General features: G+C 39.9%; 5 protein-coding genes across 7 annotated transcripts; 1 reads left to right on the top strand and 4 right to left on the bottom strand.

The window, feature by feature from the left end:
* Positions 1-311: 311 nt before the first annotated feature.
* LOC134860293 (protein FAM53C-like) lies at positions 312-5,988 on the bottom strand. The gene is made up of 5 exons (XM_063877224.1): positions 5,930-5,988; positions 3,653-3,904; positions 3,506-3,566; positions 2,602-3,428; positions 312-1,756 (listed from the first exon to the last, which is right to left on the bottom strand). The coding sequence occupies exons 2-5, from the start codon at positions 3,734-3,736 to the stop codon at positions 1,511-1,513; spliced, it is 1,218 nt and encodes a 405-aa protein (XP_063733294.1). The 5' UTR covers positions 3,737-3,904; positions 5,930-5,988; the 3' UTR covers positions 312-1,510.
* A 7-nt stretch (positions 5,989-5,995) lies between these two features.
* On the top strand, positions 5,996-10,159 carry phykpl (5-phosphohydroxy-L-lysine phospho-lyase). The gene is made up of 13 exons (XM_063877218.1): positions 5,996-6,576; positions 6,684-6,802; positions 7,114-7,273; positions 7,354-7,428; positions 7,510-7,597; positions 7,680-7,796; positions 7,885-7,967; positions 8,048-8,273; positions 8,637-8,791; positions 9,173-9,262; positions 9,378-9,511; positions 9,635-9,680; positions 9,991-10,159. Exons 1-12 carry the CDS (start codon positions 6,518-6,520, stop codon positions 9,655-9,657), a joined length of 1,329 nt encoding a protein of 442 aa, XP_063733288.1. The 5' UTR covers positions 5,996-6,517; the 3' UTR covers positions 9,658-9,680; positions 9,991-10,159.
* Positions 10,160-10,514: 355 nt separating this feature from the next.
* On the bottom strand, positions 10,515-14,325 carry hnrnpaba (heterogeneous nuclear ribonucleoprotein A/Ba). Of its 3 annotated transcripts, none has more exons than XM_063877227.1 (9): positions 14,097-14,325; positions 13,368-13,606; positions 12,780-12,948; positions 12,535-12,693; positions 12,317-12,448; positions 12,102-12,198; positions 11,855-12,010; positions 11,660-11,745; positions 10,515-11,227 (listed from the first exon to the last, which is right to left on the bottom strand). In XM_063877227.1, the coding sequence occupies exons 2-8, from the start codon at positions 13,589-13,591 to the stop codon at positions 11,675-11,677; spliced, it is 1,008 nt and encodes a 335-aa protein (XP_063733297.1). In that variant the 5' UTR covers positions 13,592-13,606; positions 14,097-14,325; the 3' UTR covers positions 10,515-11,227; positions 11,660-11,674. The 3 variants fall into 3 exon arrangements, with proteins under 3 accessions (XP_063733297.1, XP_063733296.1, XP_063733298.1); XM_063877226.1 differs by having other exon boundaries at positions 14,045-14,184; XM_063877228.1 differs by lacking the exon at positions 11,660-11,745 and having other exon boundaries at positions 14,045-14,184.
* Positions 14,326-15,250: 925 nt separating this feature from the next.
* On the bottom strand, positions 15,251-17,901 carry nme5 (NME/NM23 family member 5). The gene is made up of 5 exons (XM_063877263.1): positions 17,491-17,901; positions 16,436-16,641; positions 15,879-15,979; positions 15,667-15,785; positions 15,251-15,546 (listed from the first exon to the last, which is right to left on the bottom strand). The coding sequence occupies exons 1-5, from the start codon at positions 17,605-17,607 to the stop codon at positions 15,463-15,465; spliced, it is 627 nt and encodes a 208-aa protein (XP_063733333.1). The 5' UTR covers positions 17,608-17,901; the 3' UTR covers positions 15,251-15,462.
* Positions 17,902-18,413: 512 nt separating this feature from the next.
* Positions 18,414-22,275, bottom strand: rack1 (receptor for activated C kinase 1). Its single transcript, XM_063877239.1, has 8 exons — positions 22,036-22,275; positions 21,365-21,536; positions 20,314-20,461; positions 19,842-19,937; positions 19,503-19,613; positions 19,096-19,236; positions 18,773-18,883; positions 18,414-18,526 (listed from the first exon to the last, which is right to left on the bottom strand). Exons 1-8 carry the CDS (start codon positions 22,142-22,144, stop codon positions 18,461-18,463), a joined length of 954 nt encoding a protein of 317 aa, XP_063733309.1. The 5' UTR covers positions 22,145-22,275; the 3' UTR covers positions 18,414-18,460.
* Positions 22,276-23,095: the final 820 nt, after the last annotated feature.

Raw genomic sequence — 23,095 nt, 5'->3', positions numbered from 1 at the left:
TTGATTTTCAAAGTTCGAACCATCTAATCGTCTTTAAATTAAAAGTTATTGTTACTCTATTTAACATTACTCAGATCTTTGTTTAACCTTTATTTTTTTTACGGGAAACTGAACATCTAGCTTTCCAATAATATCTGCTTTTAGAAGAAAAAAAAAATTAGTCAACTTTAACACAAAACATCAGGTTTATACTGAAATAAGCCACTAGGTGTCACAATAATCCTCTGAACTAGCGTCCCCTGATTCTTCACACTACCAGCAGGGTAATTTAGTGGTGAATGGAAGACAAGGCCGTTTTTGGAGAAAAAATATCATTCTCTATTAAATTTTATTTGTACATAAATTGTGCAACAGGAGTATTTCCATCTGAAAACACATGAAAAATCATCTCTGAAAGGCCACCAAATCGTCAGCTTCAACACCACCTCTATGGCATACACTCAGAATTGGCTTGCTGTATTCTCCCTCTAACCATTGTACAGTATTTTACATTGTGCCCGATGAAGTCCAGCTGCAGCAAAGTTTCAGCTATTAAATTGACTATTATAGTGCTTGTGCCACCTGTTCAAAACTGATTTGGTGCAAATGGAGATTGCAAAAATGTCTGGCTGTGAAAACTGTATTATTAGCTTAAGGCATGGTCATTTTACACTGTCATCAGTATTATTGTTAGACATATCCATTTAAAGCAAATAGAAGAACTCTAAAAAGAAAATAATAAGTGAACAGTAGGTGGAGCTGTCCTGTGTTATATTAGGAACCTTTTCCCTTAGATGATATAGAGTTACTCAATAAGAACAATCTTAATCAATGACATAACAGCAGTAAAAGTAAACGTATCTTTAGTGTCTGCGAGGGAACATCAGTGAACAAGGAATGTATCCTAATAAAAATACATGAGCATTTATATAGAGACCAACTTTAGTCTTATGTTGTTTTCTCCAACCCAAATATTATTTGTACATGTGTGCGCAGATCAAGCATATCCAAATTCAGAGACCCAAATACAAATGTAGACTACACCAGTATCTGATGGGAATGTGCTCACCTCTAATCCATTATTATATTGACTTTTGATGTGTATTTAAATCACTAATGAGAAAAATGTTATCACATCTTGCCTACTCCAGTAATCTTTGATGAGGATGTCAAGATGCTGACCAATGGATAACATCAATTAATACTTTTCAATATGAAATATTAGCCAGAATTCTGTGTACATGAAAATTTGCTTATTTGCTCATGCACATTTCCCAATGGAATTTCAAATAGGCAGGCACTGTGACATTGTCGTGAAATCTTGAATATTGTACTAGCTCAAGTGTTACAATCATGACATTGTAGTTTGATATTAGCGTGTAATTGCTTGGTTGTTGATTATGAACTCTGGACATATGCTTTAAGACAGCAGCAGGTTCCCAAAGACTCTGCCAGAAGGGCACACAAAGCCTACAGGTGTGCTTAATATAGTTATGAATGCAGTAGTCACACTCAGAACATCATGGAGTGGTCAGTTTTCTTCTATGAGGGTCAAGTCAAGTTCTGTGCAGTCTCTTTCAAAAAACATATTTTGCCCTTCATCTATTGAAGTCCTTTTTCTTTCATCTTCCTCCTCCTCTTCACTTTCACTCAGTGGCCCGATGCTGGCTCGTCCCAGGAACTCTGCAGAGGAGAAGGCTGAGCGCTGCTCTGCATGGGAAGACACTGGAACTATGCAGCCAACAGTACCACAAACTGGGTTCTTGTGATTACCAATCTAAAAACAGGAGAAATAAGTGTCATAAATATCATTTCACAATTCCAGCATTCTATCCAACTATCTCAGGCATTTTTTCTTGGTCTATACTTTTAACTGTTATTTGGTGAATTGACCAGTTTCTAAACTTGTATTGTGAGATTTTACTACATTGAAATGTCTGTTTATGAAAAAAAATAAAGATCATTATTTTTATGGATGTGGCAAAAGACCTCTCTAAAATGGGGCCCCAAGTCCAATTCTAATTGCTGAATTTCCAGCATCATACATCTCCACAAACAGGTAATCAATTAGGGCAGTGCAGTAATGACATCACAGGTAACGCCAGGAAGTCCGCACAGCGGGAAGTGCCAGTTTTCTATTGATGCAAGTATAGATTAACTGAGAGTGTAAATGGGCTTGGCTGAGATGTTTGTATAGGGTGGTTCACCTTGGGGATGTAATATTAGCATAATCTAGAAATGGAAAAGGTCCCCACATTGTCAAAGGAAGTCTGCATTTAAAGATTTTTGCCAAGAGAACCTTTGCATGGGTCCAAGTCTGGCTTGAACTGTGTTCAGTAGGTTGCAAAACTGCTGAGTGGTAATAGGAAAAACACAACTTAAGACACTTGTGTAGTGACTTTTCTAACCGATTGGGTAAAATTGTCTGCACCAAAAACCCATCCCAATTTCAGGGACATGATCAAGACAGATTTATGGAAACAGATCTGATGGTCCAACATAGGCACAAGGGAACCAACACCCCATGATACGGTATCTTCATGAGTCCATTAAGCAAGTATATCAATAGGATAATATTAACCAAACGACCTTCCTTTACAGCCCATTAGACTTTTTGCTCACCTGTGTCATCTTGCTGAAGTCAAGGCCTGGCCTGGGGCTGGGTAAAACATCTGGGTCATGGCGCCTCTTCAAGCGAGGTTTCCGCATGTCGCAGGGCTGTGAATGGCATCGTGGCAGAGCTGGGTGTAGGTCGCGCCTAGAGGAGGAGGGTGTGCTGCAGGCTGAAGTAGGAGATGGAGAGAGGGCTGGGTGTTCTATGCCAGAACAGCCATATGTCAGAGCAGAAGCAGGAGAGGGCTTGGGGGGCAGGAGCACCACCGAGGCATCCGGAATGTGCACAGGGGAGAGGGAGAAGCGGCGCTGCAGCACTGAGTGAGAAACCAGAGGGGCCGGTGAGGAGGAGCAAGAGGAAGGAGTAACAAGGGAGGCAGAACAGGCTCCTTTCAGTTTGTCACAGGGGTCCCATGAGAAGCTCCATGGTAGTGGGGAGTCAGAGGACAGTGATAAGCTAAAGAAGGTAGGGCTAGAAGATGATGAGGGGAAAGAAGGACTGGGTCCACAAAGTGGCAAAGAGCTGGCTCCAGAGCTTGAACTATATGCTCCTCCGCATTGGCAGCCACGTTTGACTGGGGTCCAAACCTTGGAAGCTCTAGGATGCCAGGTGGAACGACACCCCGACAGGTCCTCTGGAACAGAAAGGGACCGGCAGTGGCGTTTTGGAGGTGGTGGTGGAGGTGGTGGGGAGCTTTGGAAAGCTTTGTCTGTAAAAGAAACCTCTGGTCTCTGGAGAAGTTCTCCAGAGTGGGAAGGAAGCCATGGGGAGTCTAATCCACAGTAATCATCCACAGTGTTGGCTTTGGAGGATGGATGTGTAGCAGAGCTGATTTCTGGAAATGTCAAAAGATAGCCATGAGACAGCTTTCCTCACCAAAAGGTTCATAATACTGCACTTCAATGAACTTGCCTTGTGAGGATCTACAAGCACTCCAGGAGACAGTGGGACTGGAGCCCACTGCAGGTAGTGACTGAAACAGAAATATAACTTAAATACTAAACCAAAACTCATAAAAAAGTGCATTAATGAAAAGGGTACTTTTTGTATCAAACTTACCACATTCACATTGAATGAGAAAGCCTTGTAATAAGGCTCTTCCAAACTCTGCTTACGGAGCTGCTCTGTGATAAGCGTCACCATATTTGTAGCTACAATCCAGGGATAGACATGGAGATTATAAGGAGATTCACTGAGGGCAGTGGAAATCCTATGCGTCAGGATGCTGGCGTGGTTTGTGGTGTCCCCTCCACACCTCAACCAGCCAGACTGACCAGCTTTCTCACTGTGCCACCGTCATTTTAATGCCACCTAGAGGGACAAATGAGAAGGGATCCTTATAAAACAATGTCAATGATTACCCGAAACTTGCCAAACAGACTGCAAAGGCAGCACTTGCTGAACAGTAGTGTATAAATTGCACGACTGATTCATCTTGCCTCAAAAGAGTGCAACATCTGCTAATGTGGACTTTCCCCCCAACATGCTATAACTGTGCTAGTACAGAATATCCCAGATGTAGAAAAACAAAACACCTGAAACAATGGGTTCAAAGTAATGATCAGATATTTTTTTACAAGATCCAGCCTTGGATGCTGCCTAAATCACACATGAGTCAGAAGTTTATGTTCAAAGGGCAGAGAGAGCACTCATGGACATGAGAAAACACAGAACAAAGAAACACTTCACATTCCCTTATGCAGAGTGAATATGGCCAGTCATGATAGGGACTACAGACATAGACTAGGATGCCCAAAGTTAAAACCAGTGGGGAAATACCATGGCAATCAAAGTCAGTTTGGTCTAATAAAACACAAATAACTGTTATTGTGAATTGGGAGGAAAGGAGGGATGGAAAGAGGAGAAGTATAGGGATGGGATGGGATGGGATGGGATGGGATGGGATGAGGGGATTGGGGATAGGGGATAGGGTTTGGGAGCATGCCATAGTATCTTTGCAAGGGGAACAAAAGAACAGTGACCAGGTCTCAAGGGTTTATATTACCACGGCAAAACAAAAACGGTGTGATGTACCAAGAAGGTAAAGGGCAACAAGACAGAGTGTGTCCATTTCAAATCACAGTCTTTTTTACATTTCCTTTCCCATGCAAACAGCACATAGGTAGGCTTTAGGCTCTAATGGTTACTAAATCTATAAACCTCACTGAAGATTAACCTACACTGGCGCTTCCCAGCAGACTTGTGCCATGCACAGGAATGTACATATCAAACTGAAACTAATACAGAAAGCAAAAATCTACTCGTTATGCTCTGCATTAAAAATGTAACATGGCCTTTAGGCCTTTGTACTGCTCTTTGGAAGTTCCAAACACCCAGAATGTTGACCAAAGCTAATACTGACATCCAAAGCAGGCACAAAATAACATAATATTTAACTATGTTAACTTTACAATATGAGTTGTTAGTCTGAATTAAAACGTCATACTCATTGGAGAGACTTTGTTGCAACATTTGCACTTGGCAGTTAGATGTGGCCTCCAGGGCCTTACTCCTTGTGGCAAACATAGTGCTACTATGCTAGCCTAGTTCCACATGCCAGATGACATGCTACTTCGCCTGAACAGAGCAGAGGCTAAACCTTATCATGTAGTAGCTACAACTGTTAAAAGTAGCCTACACACTCATTTTGCTCATAAAAGGACAAGTCCATTGCTGTCAATCACCCGAAGATTAAAAATATTTAACATAACTTTACAACTTACCGTTGCTCAAAATGAATGATATATTATATTAAGAACACGACGACTAGGTAGACACACCTATCACAAACACTATTAATAAGACTCTAGATAATGTAAATGTAGGGGTCTGGGCCTATAGACACCTTCAGTCTTTACTAATTTGCAAACGATCAAATAAGTTTAAGACAGTGTTGCGCAGCCTTCCAATGTTAACCAATAAAAAGCCTATCACTTTGTTCACAACAATAGCTGCATGACAACTGTTTGTCATTGACAATGTAAGACTTGGATATATTGACTGGCTAAATCTGATACCGACGTATGCTGGTGAGCACATAGTAAGCTAACTCAGCAACACGATGCAGCCCGTGCAACACTATTAGTGTTAGCTGTTAGCTAGCTGATAACAAGCGTCCTGACCAACGTTACTAATGTGAGTACATTCAGTCTGCGACCAGCTCATCGCTTGTCATTATACACGAATCTAGCAATGATTCTTTTGAATATACCATGAAAAGGTGCGATTATACATTAAGCGGTTGTGTCGATAATGTAAAAGTAAATTAGGTGTAGCATTAGCTTGGTTACGCAGTCTGTTTGCAGCTAGCATGCTACAGCTGTCCTGATGTATTACCTGCGTTCAGCGGTTCCTTAGCAACCGAAGCTGCACACAGTGCACGGGATAGAGAGTCGTTTAGCAGAGTATTTATAGCGGTTGGACCGTACCAATGCAGAGGTATGTTTAATACACGGATTTAAAAGACGTCATTATAGGAAACTCTACAATTGTCATATAACGCTTACTTTTTCAATATCATTTTTTTTCACGTGTTCCAAACTGAAAATACATGTTTAGCAACACATATTGCATTACATTTGAGAAAACCTTTCCTGTTGACACAGTTGGGCCCCACTATATAAAGCGACAGCTTAAACACTGACCAAACAATGTCTTAGCGACAAACTAGATGTATTTCTGTTTATGATAAAGAAAGAATAATACAGAATCAACATAGTTAAGAAAGCCAACCTAATTTTTTGGTAGACACCTACACTTTAGAATGCTTAGTGTTGTAAATACAACGCTACTACGCACGCATGCGTGCTTGTGGTAAGGAAATGTCTTAGATAGCCTACTGCTATGGTTAACGATTATTGCAGAACTTTATGTTCATTGCCGTATTAGTCTTTGATACACCTACACAGTGAACCTACAGAAAGTATGGCACTAGGAAAACTCAGGAAAGAAGAAACTCTCGTTCTTCGGAAGAAGTTAATCGGGTACGTCACAGTATAACTGTTGTTCTGGCTGGATAATGGTGTTCAGTGTCCTACCATGCAGTGCATGCAAGAAAGTTACTAACACGTACTTTTTTCTTCGATTACAGGCAGTCATGTCGACTATTCTATTCAGAAGACCCTGTTAAAATAGTTAAAGCAAGGGGCCAGTTTCTATTCGATGAAAATGGCAAGCGCTATCTGGACTGCATCAGCAACGTTCAACATGGTAAAACATTTATCATTCAAGGCATAGTCCACTTATTGCCTTCACAAAACACAGTACACTATACTCTTGTGTGTCTACTTGACACCTTTACATAGTGTGTCCTTTTGTATTGTAGCTTATCCTTTCAACATTGTGTGGCAATAATACTTTCATCTTTAGTTTTTAGATGATTTATTTTACTAAATGTGCTTTACTTTTATTGTTGTTCTTTATGTTTTGTTGTAAGTCCTATTTGTTATGCGTTTATTATTATATTACTGAGCACAACAATTCCCTCTGGATTAATAAAGGTATTTCATGTCTTATTTTAGTGGGCCATTGTCACCCCAGCATTACAAAAGCTGCGTCAGCACAAATGGACCTCCTGAACACAAATTCACGATTCCTGCACGACAACATAGTGATGTATGCAGACCGCCTGGCTGCCACCCTGCCAGAGAAACTGTGTGTCTTCTACTTTGTTAACTCTGGGTAAGTAATATCACACCGCTCGGACAAATTGGTATTTGTTAAGAACCATTTCAGTGATATAACATCTGTTCTACTGACAGTTCAGAGGCCAATGATCTTGCCCTACGCTTAGCACATCAGTACACCCAACATGAGGATGTAATTGTGCTTGACCAGTAAGTATTCAGTTCTATCACAAATTCACCCTGACAGAATACCTGCTTACCAATTACAAATGAACTCTCCTTTTATACCAGTGCATACCATGGGCATCTAATGTCCCTCATCGACATCAGTCCTTACAAGTTCCGTAAACTGGCAGGAAAAAAAGAATGGGTTCATGTGGTGTGTAAAATCATATGACCATCATTACAAAAAACTGCTGACCAACAGTGGATATCTTAAAAATTGTGTTTAATCCTCCTAGGCACCCTTACCAGACACCTACAGAGGCATTTACAGAGAGGATCACCCCAACCCCGGCCAAGCATATGCTGATACAGTAAAACACCTAATAGAGGAGGTGCACAGGGATGGCCGTAAGGTACATTTTCGTGCAGCCTTATAACACTCTTTGTTATGCAGATAATCATGACCTATGCGTGACATTTATATATACATGTTCCCAATAGATCTCTGCCTTCTTTGCTGAATCATTGCCAAGTGTTGGAGGACAAATCATCTTCCCCCAAGGATACTCCACTAAAGTTGCAGAGTGAGTGGTGTTCTCTCCTTTCTTGAATTCTGTTTTTCTCTGCAAAATGTACAATAGGAGTGACAGTGCATTTCCTACAGATATGTGCGATCAGCTGGTGGAGTGTTTGTGGCAGACGAGGTGCAGACAGGCTTTGGACGTGTGGGAAGTCACTTCTGGGCTTTCCAGCTGCAGGGGGAGGGTTTTTGTCCCGACATAGTGACCATGGGTAAACCAATGGGCAATGGGCATCCCCTGGCATGTGTGGCAACCACTGTAGAGATAGCTGGAGCTTTCACAGCCAATGGAGTGGAGTACTTCAATACGGTGAAAGTCAAATCAATAAGATATGAAAACATTAATGTTTCAGTTTTATTTCCAGCTGTATGCTGCCAGGATGCATTTTAATAACTAAGATTATAAATGTATCATAATGTTATAACTCTCTTTACTCTTAGCAGCTAGATCCATCACTGACTACTGCTTGAAAACTGTTGTTTACAAGTTGATATTTAGCCCATCTTTTATTTACCACTATGCTGCTGCACAGTACAGACAATATAAATATAATTACTCAATTGCAGCTTTTAACTAATTAAAAATAGTAGTTTGGAAATCTATTTGAACTTCCTTTTGTTAAGCATGCATATATCAATATTGAATTTTTTTTTTGGTTCTAACTTCATGCAGTTTGGAGGGAATCCAGTGTCCTGTGCAATTGGACTGGCCGTGCTTGATGTGATAGAGGAAGAGGACTTAAAAGGAAATGCCACCAGGGTGGGAGCACATCTTAAAGATTTGCTTACAAAGCTACAGTCACGACATCAAATAATTGGAGATGTCAGGTGAGGCTCTACTGACTAACTGCACACATGTCTTTAAAACTACAAACAAAACATCAATTAATATAATCAATAAATGTTCCAGTCTAGGGTCAATGGTGGGAATCTTGATTCCTTACATTAATATACCAAGCACAACTGAAGGCTAAGAAACATGACAAGTAGTAACTTCATCTCAAAATATGTCCCTTTCAAGCTTTGAGCTCCCTAGGATATTTAATGCTTCTCTCCTTTAAACAAAGTTATTGTGCAGGGACGTAAATAGGACATCACAGATTTAATGCTGAGACAGGTCACACATGACTACACTCCTGGGTTCCAAAGTGTCAACCCACACCTGCCATATCAATAACAATAAATATGTATTTGTATTTATTTGAACAGAGGTGTGGGACTGTTTGTGGGTCTAGAGCTGGTTACAGACAGAGAGCAGAAGACTCCTGCTACAGAAACAGCAGCATTGGTGGTGAGGAGGTAAAATACTTGAGTGCAATAAAGCAGTCAATGGTTGTAATTTTAAACAATTACACTTTTTTCTTCTTCCATAGTCTTTGCTGAGCGGTCATTAATGATGTCCCTTTTTTATTAGGTTAAAAGAGGAGGATAATATCTGTGTCAGTACAGATGGTCCCTGGGAAAGTGTCATAAAGTTTAAACCACCAATGTGTTTCAGTATGGACGACGCAGAACTGACAGTAAAATGTATTGACCGCATCCTCACAGGTTGGTTACACAAACACATTACTCTATATATATATATATGTTTTAAAGAACACTATGAAGCCTTTATACCATACAATTTTCATTTAAATCTTGTATGACCTCTTCAATTTGTATTGTTCTCAGACATGGAAGCCCGTGACATTTAAACTGGAAAAGGAAGACATCTATGGTTTGTTAAACCTGTAGAAAAACTTTTAATTGCATCAGACATTGTCAGATGGTCACATTCATAAAATTCAGAGGTAGAGATGTGAATGTCTATACTTCCAGTAGAACAAGTTCATTCATTTCACTTGCAGAACATGTTGCCGTTTTCCCATTTAACACGGAGGGGACTTTTCAAAAGGTCTCATTCATAAATGTATAGTGTCAAAGCTTAGTAATACGAAAAATTAAAGTGGGGCTGTTGTTTAAATGGTATCTAGAGCCAGGCAAAGTGTACGTTCAATATAGTTAATCTTTTTTTTTTCCTCCCCCAGGTGTTCAGTGCCTTTTTAAGGCAAAGGCATCACTTCAGTCAGATGAGATGAAATGTACAACATTAAGTGATGCCAGTTACAGCACCAGCTCGACATTACCCCTCCTGCTGATAAATCATTTCTATAAGTTTTTGTTTCAAGAAACGAATAAAGCTTTTATTTCCCCAAATCCTGACTGTTAATTTTCTTCTAACAACAATTGCGATTTTAAATATAATTAGTCCCAGTTTGCAATACTGATCAGCAACATGTTCTCAATACACATATGGTTGAGATAAGCACTTACCAGATCACTATCTTTAACTCCTGTTCACATTAATAAAAAGGCTAAAATACTGCAGTTCTACATATAGTGGAGTGGTTATTAACCAGACAGTTTGCTGCAGGTAGTGAAGCTCTCCCACATCTTTCCAAAGAGGCATCCGTAGAGATGTTAACATTACCCAAGACAAAACAAGCAAGCCATTTAACAGTACAAAACATTTAACATTAACTTTACAAATAATAACAAAAGGATCCATGTGTAATATAAACCAAAAGTTTATTTCTACCAATTTGCCCAAGACACTAGAGGAATGAGTATCCAGTGAGAGAGGGAGTACCCTCTTACATAACAGGCTTGCGTTCATTTGAATAACACTAGTAAAGCCACTTAAAATTGCAGACATGGTGGGGGAAGAATCTCCTTAAAAGCCGAAAAAAAAGAGAAAAGAAAGATGCTGGTTGTCTTCGTCTACTAGACCATCTGAAAACATTCACTTGACACTCTTACAATGAATCCTTTGATTAGTTTAAATCCCTTATTTTGCCTCATCCCACATCTGAAGCCATGCAACTTGCATCCAACATTCAGCATGGGAGAAAATAACTAAAGATCTAGAAACACCAAAAGAAAAAAAAGAAAGAAAAACAATTGTGTTTTATTTGTGAGCTTTAAAAGCTCTTGCTCCTGCTCATCTGCAAATCCAGTAGACATGTAAAAATACAACCATACAATACATTAGATTCAAAAAGGTACCAAAAAGTACAGTAAAAATAACACTTCCATCGCTGGAAATGTAAATGGACACAAAACAATATAAAATAAAAAGTGGAAAAGTGACATTTGCTTCCCCAGTTCCTCACTTGATCTGTACAAATGGAGCATGAGTCCAAATTTCTGCCAACTCCAAAGGAAAAGCCAGAGCCCATGTTGGTTGTGGTCAGACCATGGATCTCTTTCTTATTTACTTTAGACCTTAAGAGAAAAACACGGTGCTTAACGTTACTGAGAATAAACCAAATATGGCATGCAGTTACACAAAGACAGACAGGTGCATGAATGAGTTTTGACAGGTCAGTGAATGGACAGACACACTTTGGGGGGGAGGGGGCACGACCGCTAACTATTACACCTAGCACCCTGGTGAAAGGTGAAACGGTCCTTATTCCTGTTCTCAACCACCACCAACTCAACCCTTATTGATCAAGTAGTAGAGATGCATCTTAAGATGGCTGACAGGTGGAATGAATCCATCTTTAATGGTAACAGACCCCACAACACAGTCTACCCTAACCCCACCACAATGCTTGAATGGATTTAGAGTAGATGGAGATCTTTGGGGTCAAAAAGGCACCAATGGTTACAGCTATGTTCTCATACTACCACGGATGATGCAAAAATGCATACCTGCACTACGTGTGATCAGTATGGCTTGTAGCTACTCTGGTGGCCTCCACGTCTTGGAGTTTTCCCATAGCTTGTATTGCCCTGGTCTGGAGGACAAGAGAAAAAGGGACTGAGTTCTTCTGTACAACAAGGAGGACCAAGAAAATAAAGTTTCTCTCATTCTTTTTTCTTTCCCGGGGGGCACTTATCGCTTACTGTAATCGTAGCCACCCCCATAGCCGTAATAACCAGTAGAGTAGTCATAGTTGCCGTAGCCGCCATATCCACCGTAGCCTTGCTGTCCGTAGTAGTTCTGGTTGTATCCCTGGTTCCAGTAGTTGTTGTAACCTTGATTCCAGTTCTGTCCCTGACCTAAAAAACACAGGTGAGGGCTTTGTCACAACTCATCACACCGGACCCAACAGGTTACTTTGCATTCAAAGTATATGCATATGGTGCTTACCTCCACGGCCCCTGCCGCGTCCTCCTCCACCGTACGCACGAGCACCATACTGCTGCTGCTGGTAGACTTCTTTGGGCTGGGCTATTTTAATTTCACACTGGAACATCACACAAGAGCACATTACATTGCAGTGTGATGTTGTCTTTGATATTTTTTTTGACACAAAACATCAGACCCTATTTCATCTGTGTGCAGAATGTGTGGTATGCCATTACCTTGCTTCCACCAACGTTGTGGTATTTCTTCTCCATAACTTTCTTGACGGGAATCTCATCTTTATATGTGATGAATACGAATCCCCTCCTCTTTTCTGTCTTTGGATCTTGTGGAAGCTCAATGGTTTCAACCTACACAACAGAAACACTGATTTTAAAGCAGCCAATATCTTAACATTCAACTCCCTAATAAATGGAAATCCCTTTGAAAACTGTACCTCTCCGAAGGTCCCAAAGTACTCCTGAATGACTTCCTTTGCCGTGTCAGGGTTAAGGCCTCCCACAAAGATTTTCTTGACTGGATCCTTCTTCATAGCCATGGCCTTCTTGGGGTCAATCACTCGGCCATCTAATCTGTGCTCCTTCTGTTCAAGAACCTAAAGTAATACACAACAAAAAGAATTAAAATGTGTCTCTTTTGAAAACACAAAGTCAATTTCAGGTTTATTGCTTCCTCACTCACCTTTTCTACACTGGCTGCATCTTTAAAGAGAATGAAGCCGAATCCTCTTGACCGGCCTGTCTGCTGGTCCATCTTTATGGTGCAGTCTGTCACCTCACCAAATTTAGTGAAGTAATCTTTAAGGTCCTTCTTGCTCGTTTCCCAGCTGAGACCTCCAACAAACATTTTCCTGGACACAAACGGGCAGAAGGGGACATGTTAAGCATTACAGGCAGCCATGTTACTGCAACTTTATATATGGCAGAGGGGGTGGTGTTGGGCACAAGGGGGGTGTAAATGTACACACTGTTCCAGAACATCTGTTGACCCAATGACATGGGGAAGCATGCTACAGCTGCTACATCTCAAAGTCAAGTTACATCATTATTCAATTTAGTGAAAATCGTTCGAAAAAACCAAATCAGATTCCACATATCAATGGCTTCTTGTGAGCCTAGATTTGATCCCTACTGGAGCGCCCATCCCCCCCTCCGCTCTGCATATGGCGCCAACAAAGGCCGGTTGAACAAAGAAACATGGCAAACCACTAAAGCTTATAATAAATGTTGGTTTCACAAAATATTCACGTAACACTGTTTTTCAACTCACCCCGCATCCTCCTCGCCTTTGCTGGCGTCGATTTGGCCGCCCTCTGTGCCACCGTTTTGTGAATTCCCGTCGGCGTCGGGCCCTGCGCCCTCTGCCTCCTCTCCGCAGTCATTCACAGCGCTTTCGTCGTTACCTTCCTCGGTGTTCTCGGCTCCGTTAAAATCATCGTCGACTTCGTGCCCGTTTTCCGATGTTTCCATATACTGCTGCTCTATCTCAGACATTTTGCAATATAATACCTAAACCCAAAAGAAATGTATTTAGTTACACTAAATCCCGGTGATTATATAATCCCAAATGCCGTACATGCTTCGCCATTTACATGGTGCCAAATGCATGCATTTCCCACCATTTTGGCCGGCACGATCGCGTTTCATACATTCATGAAGAGTCGCATTTGTTGCAGAGCGCCAGAAAACGGCAACATAGTAACGATTACTTGCACAACACAGTAACCCCACTGCATGGACTCGAATAAAACTAAAGATATAGAAATAGTGTAACCATCTGCTCCGTGCTGATAAACCAAGCCTGGACTGTACAACTCAAATTCGCAGTTACGTAATGCAAAGGCCGTGCTAGTCGCACTAGATGCCTATATTTCCCATTAATTTCAGATATTTAAACTACATTTACCAGAATAACAGTTACAAGACTAAAACAACCAGATTACTTACGTGGAAATATAATGAAAAGAACAACGCTAAAGAAGTAGGAAAACCAGCTTACTGGTAACACAACCGGAGAGCTCTCTTCAAGATGGATTCTCCCACACGACGACAACTCGTGGTTGGTTTTCTAGAACCGGCAGAAAAAAAAGCAATTTCTGCGGAGAAGCCATCTCATTGGATGAACACTGCTGTCATTCAAGGCACCGCCCAATGACACACACGTCATTTTCTTTCATAGAAGATGTCCACGCCTTTAACACTCAGGAAGAAACTCCGCGTACATTTTCTGCGTCTGATAAAAAGAGAGTTGTTCACTTTTCGGTACTAAAAATGATATGAATCTATGAAACTGCCGCGGTGTTGAATAAAGTTTCAAAGCGGTATTCCTAAGATTGGACTGACTTGCACCACTAATCATTCAGAACCCGGCGAGATTGTAGTCAAATGCAACAGTAGAGATAGATTCTGGGTCGTGAAAATGAATAGGCGGTGTGGAAAAAAATATCCAAAATGTAGCTTAAATGTTGTAGAAATAAACATCACTTTAACATACAGAACACATATTAATTATTATAGACGCAATAAAGCGGTTATCATACCTTCAATTGTGAACATGGACACATATAGGCTAAAGGTGATTTCTTACAGTAACTCCTGTACAAGTTATGAAACATGGCATGGGCTGGGCGAAATAACAGTCATTTGTCAAGTTAATGTTTGCCGTTAACATGAATTTGCTAAGATTAATCTTTAGGTGGCATGTTTTGACTTGTAAAGGAAGGTTCACTTTAAATAACATACAGAGCTGGGAAAAGCACTCAGATCTTGTACATGAGTAAAAGTAAAAGTACCAGAGCGTAGGAGTACTCTGTTACAAAAGTCCTGCATTCAAAATGTTACTCAAGTCAAAGTAGAAAAGTACTATAATCGAGGTATTCTTAAAGTACCCAAAGTAAAAGTAGTCATTGGTGCAGATCACTAATCCAAATCTGTAAAGTATCTAAAGGTATTCAACAACTGTAGTGGAGTAAAAGTACACCATTTACCTCTGAATTGTAGTGGGGTAGAGGTACAAATAGTGCTTGATTAAATGTGCTTAGTTATTTCCCACCTCTGGTCACATATTCAGTGCAATCATTAACACCAAATCTAATGCATTATTTGTATCACCCTGGCTAAAATTGGGATACTTTGTTAAAAAATACACAAAGCTGAGATATTTGATTTATTGAATTATGAGGACAGTTCTTAGTGTTATTATCTCCTCCTGCTGACTTCAGGTTTTGAATAAAGTCACACACTAAAAAAAGTGTTAAAGGACAAAAACAACTTTACAGAAGGACAAATACCAATTGATCAGTGCGGATAATGCATTTTATGAAAATGAACAGTTTGAAATGATGTATGTGTCCCTTTTTTTACTCTCATTCGGCTTCTTCCACAAAAGATCCATCACATATTTGAGGATTGTTTGGGTTGTTGTTTATCAGCCAGTCAGCAAGCCAAATCTATTGAAGAGGGAGGTAAATGGAGTAAGATGTTTCAAGATGTTCAACGGCAGCAAACAACACAGTAACAGCAATAAATAGGTGACTAACTTGTGTGGCCACTGAGCATAAAATACTTACACATGGGCTGTTTGGCTTGTGCTTGCAGAGTTCAGTGAGTCCATTTAGCAGAGTTGGGTTTACATGCCTGCTCAGGTATTCTTCCGTGGCTTCTTTTGAAGAAAAAGGCTCGATCACAGCTGAACAGAGAGAACATGAGGGGCACACAATTGTAAGCGTTCAATACCTCATTCATATATAAATAGCACATTCTCTGTTTTTTTGTTACTTACAATTTTGGAACATGAATTTGATCTCTCTTTCTGCTGCATGAAATGACTCGCTGCCATGGAGAGCATTTTTGAGGTCAGAAGTGCCATATATTGCTCTGAGGCTGGGGGGAGAATACATCAAATTCATATACAGATATCTGCTAGGGTTGTCATGACTGCAAACCTGTAACCCTCTACATTAGGTTCAAAAAAATGAATAAAGCTACCAAGTCACATGACCCTCATTCAAGAGCAATAATGTATGAATATTCTTGGGATTGGGACACAAACAGAACTTACATTTTTGTAGGGTAAATAATAGTTATTCAAAGTGTTTTATTATGATAAGTCTTATATTTGTATGACTCATTTGGGTCTGCCTTTCTTTCAAAGCAGACATTTGAAGCAGTAGCATGATTTTGGGAAAGATCACAATCCTGGTTAGTGTCCATCCCACTTCTCATTCAGCCTTTAAAGCTGTGATTCAGTCACCATTTTAAACCATTACATAAATAAGAAAAACTAAGGAATATACAACAAAACACAAGACAGAATCAAAACCCATTTCAGGGACTCACCACCCTGGATGAGTTTCTCTGGCCTTGGTGCTGTTGACAGGCCCTAAGATGGACTTCCAGTGGGCGATGGCATTGTGGCGGGCCAGAGTAATGGCAATGATCGGACCAGAGCTCATGAAGGCAGTCAAGCTGGGAAAGAAGAGCTTTCCATATTGGTCTGCGTAGAAGTCACTGCACTGCTCTGGACTGAGCTGCAGCTTCCTCTTCTGCAACAGAATTTAAATATTGGATACTTCAATGAAATGTGAACTTATATTGGATTTTTGAGGTCAGCATTTATCCTCATACCTTAGGGGTTGACAGTCTAATAATTCACTCTTCTATATTGTTTTTTTTAAATATTCAAATACATTCATAACAGTGGTGCAAGATTTTACTTCAATCCACTTAATTAAAAGTATAAATACCATGGTCTAAAAACGCTTGTTGCAAGTAAATGTCCTGAGTGTTGAACATTGTTAAATAAGTAAAATATCAGCATTTGTACTTTATTTATCAAAAAAAGTACTCGTGTAGAATGAGTCCTTTTTCAAATGTTTGTGTGGACATATTTAAAGTCATTAAACAATGTCAATCTAATTTCAGATACTTTGTAAATAACTGGGTATAATCACTTATACAGTATATTGTTTTTTTTAATGTTAAACTGTAACTTTGCTAAAACAATTTAGTGGAGTATAAAAGAACCTTCTTACTAGGATATATTAAAGTAAAAAGTAGCATAAAATAGAGATAAAGTTAAGTACAAGTATTTCAAAAGTGAACTTTAGTAGGGTAGGCCTTATAAGATAAAATACTTTGGGTTACAGTTCACCCCTGTAAACAAATTGTGACCATGAAATATACTGAGCAGCACACCTTTGGTGCTCTCTGGTGGACAAACTATATATTTATCTTGTGCTTCAAAAAAATCGTCTGCATTCTTTTCCGCTCGTCACATACTGTATCTGATAACAAAAAGGCTATGCAAACTGTTATACTTTCAGAATATAGTTTACACACATTCGCATTATAACTGCTTGCCATACCAATGCAATTTCCCAGACATTACCAACCTGCAGGATAATGAAGCCCGATTTGAGGATAATGTCCTCAATCTCCTCAGATTTGTAAACGGCATCTGGTTTTATAAGGGCCAAAGTTCTTTCCACGTAGACGCGAGGACCGTCCATCTTCCCTTGCACGCTACACAGACATCCGTGGCCTCTAGCTAATAGTTACTTCACGTAAACTAAATTCTAAAGTTACCATGAAAAAGTAACAGGGGGTAACGTTTACCAGTATGTGTTGCTATTTGACCTAAGTATTTTTTGATTAAAAAAAATGTCCAGAACCAAAATCTTACCCTGCCTTTCGTTCGTGGTGCATTTGGGTTGCTAGGATACCAATACAAATCTACGGCAAGCCGAACGGTTCAATCGACTCGTCTCAAACCGAATAGCAAAATTGAAATCAATATCCATTCGCCTTATTTAAAAATTTCACTGAAGTGATGGTGTAAACAATTTGGTAAGATACATCCTATATGAAAATTGTTCGTATAATTAAAAATACAAATATTGACTACCAAAAAGAATTTCCTGTCCCAGTCTCACTTTACCTTTATTACATGGTTTGCTTTTACTAGATCAAACTTACTAGACCCAAGTTGTACAACAATACCACATCCAGTCTTCGAAAAATGCTACATTTGCTAAAAAAAAGTTTAAAAAGTATTGAAATCTAGAGATTTTTTGTGCAATACAACTTGGAACTTTAAGATCACTTGTTATCAAAAGTAAAAGCCCAAAATGTGAAGTTTCATATCTTTTGATTAGAACTAATTTTCAGCCCATGGTTGGTCAATTTGGAAAATGTAAATTTAGACAAACCTAGCACATCAGATTATGCATTTGTGTTCAAGCATAAGTGTTCTGTTTGTGATAAACATCCAATTTTATGAAGTATAAACATTTAGAAACAAGTTTTGAAGCACAGGTTCTTTTCAAACAGTCTTTTATTCAAAGTGACTTCGACAAAAAGTTCTTATCGAGTTCCAATTGTGACCTGCCACACTCTGATCAGGTTGTCAGTGTAACCAGCAAACAGGGTCTGTGAAGAAAAAGGGATAGCAAAACATTGAATAAAAACAATTGATGCGGAATTTAAGTACTTTACAAAACTTTTGTGTTTTAAGTTCCCCTCATCATTGCAGGGATGTCATCATGTAACATCAGAGTAAAAAGTGAATAGTTATAATCACCAGGGAGTAAACACAAAACCTGCCATTAGTGAGATAGCAACTAAAAGACAGATAGAAATGAGTACTGAAAAGGTGCTACAGAGTGAGTGTTGTACCTGTCCATCAGCAGACCATGCCAGACAAGTACACTGTGGGGGTTCAGCCTTGCTGTTTGTGCTGATCACTTCCTGTCTCAGCTCATCCACAATGATCTTGCCCTCCAGATCCTTAAGAAGAAAAACAGGCAGAGCAGTGAGTAACAGCTCAGGAGTAGCAACACAATTAATTACAAAATGCACACAATTGTCAAGACTAGAGCTCAGAAACAGCCTCTTTATCATCAAATAATACAGTTGGCATTGGAAGTTTCATCACTGCCCTTTGCACGGTCACTTTTTAAAAGAGACCATATACTGCTACTAAGGATGAAATCTTTTACCCAGATCTTGATACTGGGGCCAGTGGCGGCACACAGCCAGTAACGGTTGGGGCTGAAGCAGAGGGCATTGATGGTGTCTCCACTGTCCAGGGTGTAGAGGTGCTTGCCCTCATTCAGGTCCCAGAGCATGGCCTGGCCGTCCTACAAGAAAAAGACAATACAACAAGAACCATATTTAAAAAATATTGTAGATTTCTAGGATATTTAAAGGATGCTTCACAGCTTTAGTAATGCATGTTTATGATCTTTAACCTGCAGGTAACACTCAGAAACAGCCTCTTTTATCATCAATGTTAAACAGATACTTTTGATGTTTTCATCACTGCTGAAACCTGCAGATGCACTTAAATTGCCGGGGGTATGTGGAGACTCTGGGGCAGTATAGAATTGAACAGTTTTTATCTTACCCTTCCACCGGATGCGCACAGGGAGCCATCAGGAGACACAGTCACTGTGTTCAAGAAGCCAGTGTGGCCAATGTGGTTGGTCTTCAGCTTGCAGTTGGCCAGGTTCCATACCTAGGAGCAAAGGATAGAAAGCCGTCATTGCAATGGCAATATAAAGATCATCATCAAAATCTATGAGAGTTGTGCTCAGCCAAAGTATTCTCATCAGTGAGGTGGTTAGATAATACATGGCACTTATTCCAAATCACTGAGCAAACCAACCACTTTTTTAAAAAAAACCACAGTTGCAAGATAACTTAAAGGCTGAAGCTAAGGGTAGCTTTTAAAAAGAAGACATACCTTGACCATCTTGTCCCAGCCGCAGGAGACAATGATGGGGTTGCTGCTGTTGGGGGAGAAGCGCACGCATGACGCCCACTCAGAATGGCCCTCATCCTGCAAATAGAAGAGGCGCATAAATATAGTCAAAGTCAGTCAAACAGTGGACACTTACAGAAAGTCAGTCTTGTAAAAGAAAATAGTGACTGAGTGCGCAGCATTTCCCATTTAAATCAATTTGAAGAAATGAAAGGGCAGTTTGTGTTTTCAACTAGTAGGGACTGCATTGTTTCAACTTCTTATTCAAATTAAAGTCCCTTCATTTGTGGTTTAATCCACAGAAATCTAAAAAGACTAGAGCTCAGAAACAGCCTCTTTATCATCAAATAATACAGTTGGCATTGGAAGTTTCATCACTGCCCTTTGCACTGTCAAATGGTCCCTTCATTTGTGGTTTAAGCCACTTAAATCTAAGACTGAGCTGGCAGCGTACCTGGATGGTGTACTTGCAGACACCAAGAGTGTTCCACAACTTGATGGTCTTGTCCCGGGAGCCAGACACAATCTGGCGGTTATCCGCAGAAAAGGCCACGCTCAACACATCCTTCTGGTGTCCAATAAATTGGCGGGTGGTTTTGCCACTGAGGAAACATAACACCAAACATCTTAGAACTCAAAATGATGTTGCACATTTAAGAAAGACACCCAAGTAGAAGGTAATATTTGAGGTAAAAACTATTGAGATTAGCAATGGCAAAAATGGATGCAAGAACTTGGCAGCAATGGCTGTTTTAACTACTTTTCAGCGTTAGTGTTTCTCGTTCCCCTCATATTTGCAGGGATGAAATCATTTGACATCAGAGATAAATGTGAAATAGTATAATCACTGGGGATGAAACACTAACAAACTCTTCTGGTGTAGTTTAATGTAAGATCTTAGGTGCATTACCAACGCCCACGTTTGATACCATCTTTCAGTGCAAGTAGCATTATGACATTTATTGAAAGCAAGAGTTATCAACAATATTTTAAAGATAACTGTATAATTATTAAGGTGTGTAAACATAAAGACTTTATAGAGCTTGATGTCATTGCCAAACCATCCCACATGCAGTTTATTTGCAACAAAGTTTCTGTTCCTGCCAGAGCTTTAGAAATGCTGCATATTCATCCAAAGTATCTCTCAACTTAACCTAGCCATGGTTTGTATGCATTTGAATAGTATGAAGGGATTAATGCGAGCGGAGTAGAAATTAACTTTGACACAAAGCACATGTGATTCCTTGTGCCAAGCTACACCAACTATGTCAAGAGTTTTGACACGTCTACTTGTCACCTGGTTTGATACCATGGATTGCGATGGCTTTGAAAGGAGTTATACAGACACATAGAAAACAAACTCATTTTATTTTAATGGCTAAACACAGGATTTGAATGAACCCACTTTCCTGTTAATCTTTCACATGGACACAGAAGGAAGCCATATCCATAGTGAGCAGTTTAACACAAACCCCCGAAAAATAATTTGCACTCCCTGCACTTACTTGGTCAGATCCCACAGGCGGAGGCTCCCATCCCAGGCACCGGACAGGGCAAACTGTCCATCTGAGGAGATGACCACATCACTTACAAAGTGAGAGTGGCCCAACAAGGAGCGCTGGGGGATGCCATAGTTGGTTTCATCACGGGTCAGCTTCCACATGATGATGGACTTGTCTGTATAAAACAAAAACAACAAATGATACACTTTAAACTCAGTTTTCAAAGTGCAACAGCTGATATTGACATTAACATAAAGTGTTAGCATTGTGGAAATGACTTTCCAATGCAAGCTGTCAAGCATTTACTCAACAGTTAGAAGACTCTTCTATGGTTAGGAGCGGGTTGTTGAAAGATTGACACATTTGAGGATTACCTACTACTTAATGTGTTATTAGACGTGTCGCAGACGTAATGTGAGGCTGATTTACACATGACGCTAGGTGGTGTTCGACTAGTGAAGCTAGTTCGGCTAACCGGCGTTTGTGTACGGTTTAGACTATTTTGTCAAGATAAAATAAAACTCTCCAAGATTACGTGCATTAGTGGCTGTTCAAGTATTTTTGATGTGTCACTCACGGGTGTATTTTCCTTTTTCGTACGTTACAGCGGTAAGACGACTTGCTGGCTAGTGCTAACCTAGCCATGTTGGCAAAGCTGGCGGTGGAAGCCTCACCTCGGGACGCCGACAGAATCATGTCGGGATACTGGGGCGTCGTGGCGATCTGGGTGACCCATCCACTGTGCCCCTTCAGGGTACCCCTCACTGTCATCTGCTCGGTCATTTTGGCGAGTTTCGATGGTGCCTTTTACAAGGATGGTTTTGGATTTTTCTGAGGTGCAGAAAAACCTAGGTCCTCATCGCATCTGGGCACAGAGGAAAAGGAAGCTCGGACCCGGATGCAAAAACTATGAGGGGTGAAAAAAGCGCAAAGGATTCTGGGAAATGAGGACTTTATACTTTTTCCGGAAAAGTCACTGCGACTACAAAAAAAAAGAAGCGTGGAAAGCTCACCACCACATCTTGCACACCCAGACACACCGTACACACACAAAACACTTGTTATTAATGCACATTTAGATATCAATTTTATGTGGCAAAAAGTGACGCCTTTTGGAAATAATTCAAATGCAAATGCAATTTAATTTAATTGATATTGTTTGATATTCGTCGGCAATATAGATATATAACAATCGCATGAGAGTGAATGAAAATACATTTCACATCAATTTAATAGTCATAAAAACATTGCACCACATATATAACATAATTTGTCAATTTAAAACGTGCTTTTCTTTAAGATATAATTGTTCCATTGTTTCCTTTCTCATCAATTGCAAACATTCCTCCTCACATGTTAGTTAATCTTAAGAAACAATGAGTTCATTCAAATGTAACAATGGAGGAAAGATGACAATGATTAGTCTAACTGTATTTTGTTTGATACAATTTGTTAACAAAAGAGGATGCTTCATTGGCCTAATGGGTAACACACCAATATCTGTAGTCTTTATAGTATTAAGAAACAGAGTTAGCAGTGAGGAAACTTTCCCCATGAGATATTTTATGTTAATGAAAATCAGTTTTAATTTGATGCTTCAACAGGGTGTCAGTGTTTAACAGCAATCTTAAAATGGCAGGGATTGATCAACCCCATCAGCAGAATACATTCGATTAACTTCGTGACTACTTTTTCTGGATTTATCTGAAGATAGCATTTTTTGTTTCTGAATTC

The sequence above is a fragment of the Eleginops maclovinus genome, chromosome 23, assembly GCF_036324505.1.
Source record: "Eleginops maclovinus isolate JMC-PN-2008 ecotype Puerto Natales chromosome 23, JC_Emac_rtc_rv5, whole genome shotgun sequence".
NCBI lineage: Eukaryota > Metazoa > Chordata > Actinopteri > Perciformes > Eleginopidae > Eleginops > Eleginops maclovinus.
This window is presented reverse-complemented; position numbering and strand designations above follow the sequence as displayed.

Excerpts from the sequence above, each read along its gene's own strand:
- rack1 (XM_063877239.1), bottom strand. The coding sequence starts at position 22,144 with ATGACCGAGCAGATGACAGTGAGGGGTACCCTGAAGGGGCACAGTGGA. Across the intron at positions 19,237-19,502 it reads TGTGCGCATCCGGTGGAAGG|GACGGCCAGGCCATGCTCTG; the intron begins GTAAGATAAAAA and ends TTTTTCTTGTAG. Across the intron at positions 18,884-19,095 it reads GCCCCAGTATCAAGATCTGG|GATCTGGAGGGCAAGATCAT; the intron begins GTAAAAGATTTC and ends TTTCTTCTTAAG.
- nme5 (XM_063877263.1), bottom strand. The coding sequence starts at position 17,607 with ATGGACGGTCCTCGCGTCTACGTGGAAAGAACTTTGGCCCTTATAAAA. Across the intron at positions 15,980-16,435 it reads AGAGAAACTCATCCAGGGTG|CCTCAGAGCAATATATGGCA; the intron begins GTGAGTCCCTGA and ends TTCTCCCCCCAG. Across the intron at positions 15,786-15,878 it reads CAAATTCATGTTCCAAAATT|CTGTGATCGAGCCTTTTTCT; the intron begins GTAAGTAACAAA and ends CTCTCTGTTCAG.
- LOC134860293 (XM_063877224.1), bottom strand. The coding sequence starts at position 3,736 with ATGGTGACGCTTATCACAGAGCAGCTCCGTAAGCAGAGTTTGGAAGAG. Across the intron at positions 3,567-3,652 it reads TCTCATTCAATGTGAATGTG|TCACTACCTGCAGTGGGCTC; the intron begins GTAAGTTTGATA and ends TTTCTGTTTCAG. Across the intron at positions 1,757-2,601 it reads ACTTCAGCAAGATGACACAG|ATTGGTAATCACAAGAACCC; the intron begins GTGAGCAAAAAG and ends TCCTGTTTTTAG.
- hnrnpaba (XM_063877227.1), bottom strand. The coding sequence starts at position 13,591 with ATGTCTGAGATAGAGCAGCAGTATATGGAAACATCGGAAAACGGGCAC. Across the intron at positions 12,949-13,367 it reads AAAGGCGAGGAGGATGCGGG|GAAAATGTTTGTTGGAGGTC; the intron begins GTGAGTTGAAAA and ends GTTTGTGTCCAG. Across the intron at positions 12,694-12,779 it reads ATGCAGCCAGTGTAGAAAAG|GTTCTTGAACAGAAGGAGCA; the intron begins GTGAGTGAGGAA and ends GTATTACTTTAG.
- phykpl (XM_063877218.1), top strand. The coding sequence starts at position 6,518 with ATGGCACTAGGAAAACTCAGGAAAGAAGAAACTCTCGTTCTTCGGAAG. Across the intron at positions 7,429-7,509 it reads GATGTAATTGTGCTTGACCA|TGCATACCATGGGCATCTAA; the intron begins GTAAGTATTCAG and ends CTTTTATACCAG. Across the intron at positions 7,968-8,047 it reads TACTCCACTAAAGTTGCAGA|ATATGTGCGATCAGCTGGTG; the intron begins GTGAGTGGTGTT and ends CATTTCCTACAG.